This window comes from Aegilops tauschii, chromosome 7 (genome assembly GCF_002575655.3).
Source record: "Aegilops tauschii subsp. strangulata cultivar AL8/78 chromosome 7, Aet v6.0, whole genome shotgun sequence".
In the NCBI taxonomy this organism is placed as follows: domain Eukaryota; kingdom Viridiplantae; phylum Streptophyta; class Magnoliopsida; order Poales; family Poaceae; genus Aegilops; species Aegilops tauschii.
Window position 1 is genome coordinate 68,683,556 of NC_053041.3, and position 2,898 is coordinate 68,686,453.

The window sequence follows — 2,898 nt, forward strand, 5'->3', positions numbered from 1 at the left end:
ATGTCCATTTAGATGGACGTCATCTTCACGTGCAATCCCAAAAAATACAGACTCTGAAATCAGCAACATTGAGGAAAGTGTGTTTATCCTCATTTTGCATTATTTAAATTGCTTACCACATATGTCACGTGGTAAGACAAGCATATCCTCTAATTATGCTTACACATGCAAAAGGCATCGAAAAGGCGAGTAAGACAAGGATACAACAGCGACGGGCTCAACCACTAATCAGGTACTCTAGTCTAGCTACTTATGTATACTGTATCTAATCTATGGTGTCAAAAAAGTACTGTATCTAATCTAAGCATGATTTTTATTAGTCTGCTCGTGCGAAACGCGCGCAAGCTCCGATTCATCACCGACAGTCTATCATATAATAGGCATCTATTTCCACCGATTCCACGGCTCCATGATGTTTCCACCGTTACCTAAAAATTCTTTCGCCTCGCTTTTTAAATAAAACAACTACGCAAACATACAAAGCCTAGAAGCAAAAGTCAAAAAAAAAAATCTGCTGAGAGCATAACTCAACAAGCCTAAAAACATTTTCTAAAAAAAACAAGCCTAAAAAGAGAAAAGAAAGGGCCAACAAGGGCGCAAGCAGGGATACAGACCCATAGTCCGGCTCCGGCGGAGGCCAAGGGAGGGCTGGCGCCCGATGGAACGACGGAGGCTGAAGATGATGTCATCGATGGCGTCATGTTCCCAGGACGGCTAAGCGGCTTCCACGGCTGCAGAAGACCACACCATTTAGAAATTGTATCAGTAGGTCGGCACATCGAAAACCGCTTGATCACAAGCCTATTATGTATAGTCCAAAGCGTTCACCAAAGGACCTCAATGCCCAGCCATCTACTGCGACGAGAACGAGGCAAGCAGGCTGCTTGCAATTCCTCGTAGAGGTCCGGGAAGGTTTCCACCACTTCACTCGCTGAACTCCGTATAAATTATTACTCCCTTCATCTCATATTACTTGTTGCTCAAACGGACGTATCTAGTATTAAAATAAATCTATATATTCATTTGAGTGATAAGTAATATAGATGACAGAGAGTATAATGAATTTTTTGGGGGTCTTATAAAGATGTTTGGAGCCTTCGTTAAGTTTAGTTGCCTAGCTATCGTTGTGCGAGAAAGGAGCTCACGATTTGTCCATCGTCGAAGATGTTCCGAGCAATGCGCGTCCTTTTCAGGTACGAGGGTTTTTGGTGTGGTCCGGCAGCCCGCTGATGTTCGCTGCCTTGCTCACTTGTTGTTTTCTGAGAGTGTAGCACGGCGAAGAGCGGAGCGGCCGGAAGTGCAGGAAGCCCGTCACGCCCCCTCTCCGCTTCCTCTGACTCTCGTAGGTTGGCCGGCAAGGTGGCCGTGATCACCGGCGCGGCGAGCGGCATCGGGAAGGTGACCGCCGCCGAGTTCGTCCGGAACGGCGCCAAGGTCGTGCTCGCCGACGTCCAGGACAGCCTGGGCCGCGCCGTGGCCGCCGAGCTCGGCGACCCGGACACGGCCTGCTACACCCGCTGCGACGTCACCGACGAGGCGCAGGTGGCGGCCGCCGTGGACCTCGCCGTGGCGCGGCACGGCCGGCTCGACGTCATGTTCAACAACGCCGGGATCACGGGCGGCAACTACGCGGGCTCGGCCATCGAGTCCCTGGACATGGCCGACTTCGACCGCGTCATGGCCGTCAACCTCCGCGGGGTGGCCGCCGGCATCAAGCACGCGGCGCGCGCCATGGCACCGCGCGGCGCGGGGTGCATCCTCTGCACGTCCAGCACGGCGGGCGCGCTGGGTGGGTCGGGCCCCCACGCTTACAGCGTCTCCAAGACGGCCGTCGTCGGCATGGTGCGTTCCGCGACGGCGGAGCTGGCGGCGCGCGGCGTGAGGGTGAACGCCATCTCGCCGTACGCCGTCGCGACGCCCATGGGGGCGCGCTCCGGGAGGGAGATGCTGGGCCTTCCACCGGGGGGCGCTGGCGACGAGGAGTTGATCAGGCGGCTGTTCGACGAGGACATCAACGAGATGGGCGGCGGCGTGGTGCTGCGCGCGGAGGACGTTGCGAGGGCGGCGGTCTTCCTGGCGTCCGACGATGCCAGGTACATCACCGGGCATAATCTCATGGTGGACGGCGGGTTCTCCGTCGTGAAGCCGCTCAACGTCCGGGCCTGTTGAGGACGGCGAGAATCGTGCCGGGTTACAGGAAATTAAACACAAAATAAATCTGAAGAAAAAGGAACAGTGTACTTTGGTCTCAGTTTTCAGAGCTCCGTGTACATTGGTTCATTTTTCAAGTAAAATGGAGTTGAGCTGCTCTGAAAGGTTGGGATTAATTGAATGAAGATGTACCTTTCTATTTGAGTGTTTGGTTAGAGGACCATATGTTATCACAGAACATGTAATTTGGTACTTGGTTGGAGGAACATGACAGAGTAAAATCGATTTTAAGAAAAAGTGTTTCGATCAAGATGTTTTGGTTGCTTCATCACTTGTGTGCCTTGAACTTTTGTGGTCTCGTGTTTTTTGGATCACAATTCCATCATGAATATTGGGATATTCCTCCTAACTTTGTTTCATCATCCCAACCAAATGGCATAGTCGACCTTAGATTATTGAATGATCATGTTCTACTGAACTTTATTCAAATTTAAGCACTTGGAATCTCATGGTTCTGGAACACATAGTTTACATGTCGTTAAACTGATGGAGGCGATCCACCATCAAGCATCTGAATTGTCAACTTTGAATTGGGTTGTAATTCCTTAACACGCGCTTACCACTATATCTTAAGGACAATTTGTAGAGCACATATGTGTCGTGACTGATTGTCAAACTCCAAAAAACATAAAAGGTATATCGATGAAAAAAAGAGAGTAGATAAGAAATTACTTTTCTTATACTCTG

General features: G+C 50.6%; 1 protein-coding gene across 1 annotated transcript; it reads left to right on the plus strand.

Annotated features, from left to right (window-relative positions):
* The first annotated feature begins 1,164 nt into the window (after positions 1–1,164).
* On the plus strand, positions 1,165–2,461 carry LOC109785284 (momilactone A synthase-like). Its single transcript, XM_020343876.3, has 2 exons — positions 1,165–1,193; positions 1,272–2,461. The coding sequence occupies exons 1-2, from the start codon at positions 1,165–1,167 to the stop codon at positions 2,167–2,169; spliced, it is 927 nt and encodes a 308-aa protein (XP_020199465.1). The 3' UTR covers positions 2,170–2,461.
* Positions 2,462–2,898: the final 437 nt, after the last annotated feature.

Bases quoted from the DNA above. Each gene is read 5' to 3' on its own strand.
- LOC109785284 (XM_020343876.3), top strand. From the start codon at position 1,165: ATGTTCCGAGCAATGCGCGTCCTTTTCAG. The intron at 1,194-1,271 runs GTACGAGGGTTT...CTGAGAGTGTAG, and splicing joins GCAATGCGCGTCCTTTTCAG to CACGGCGAAGAGCGGAGCGG.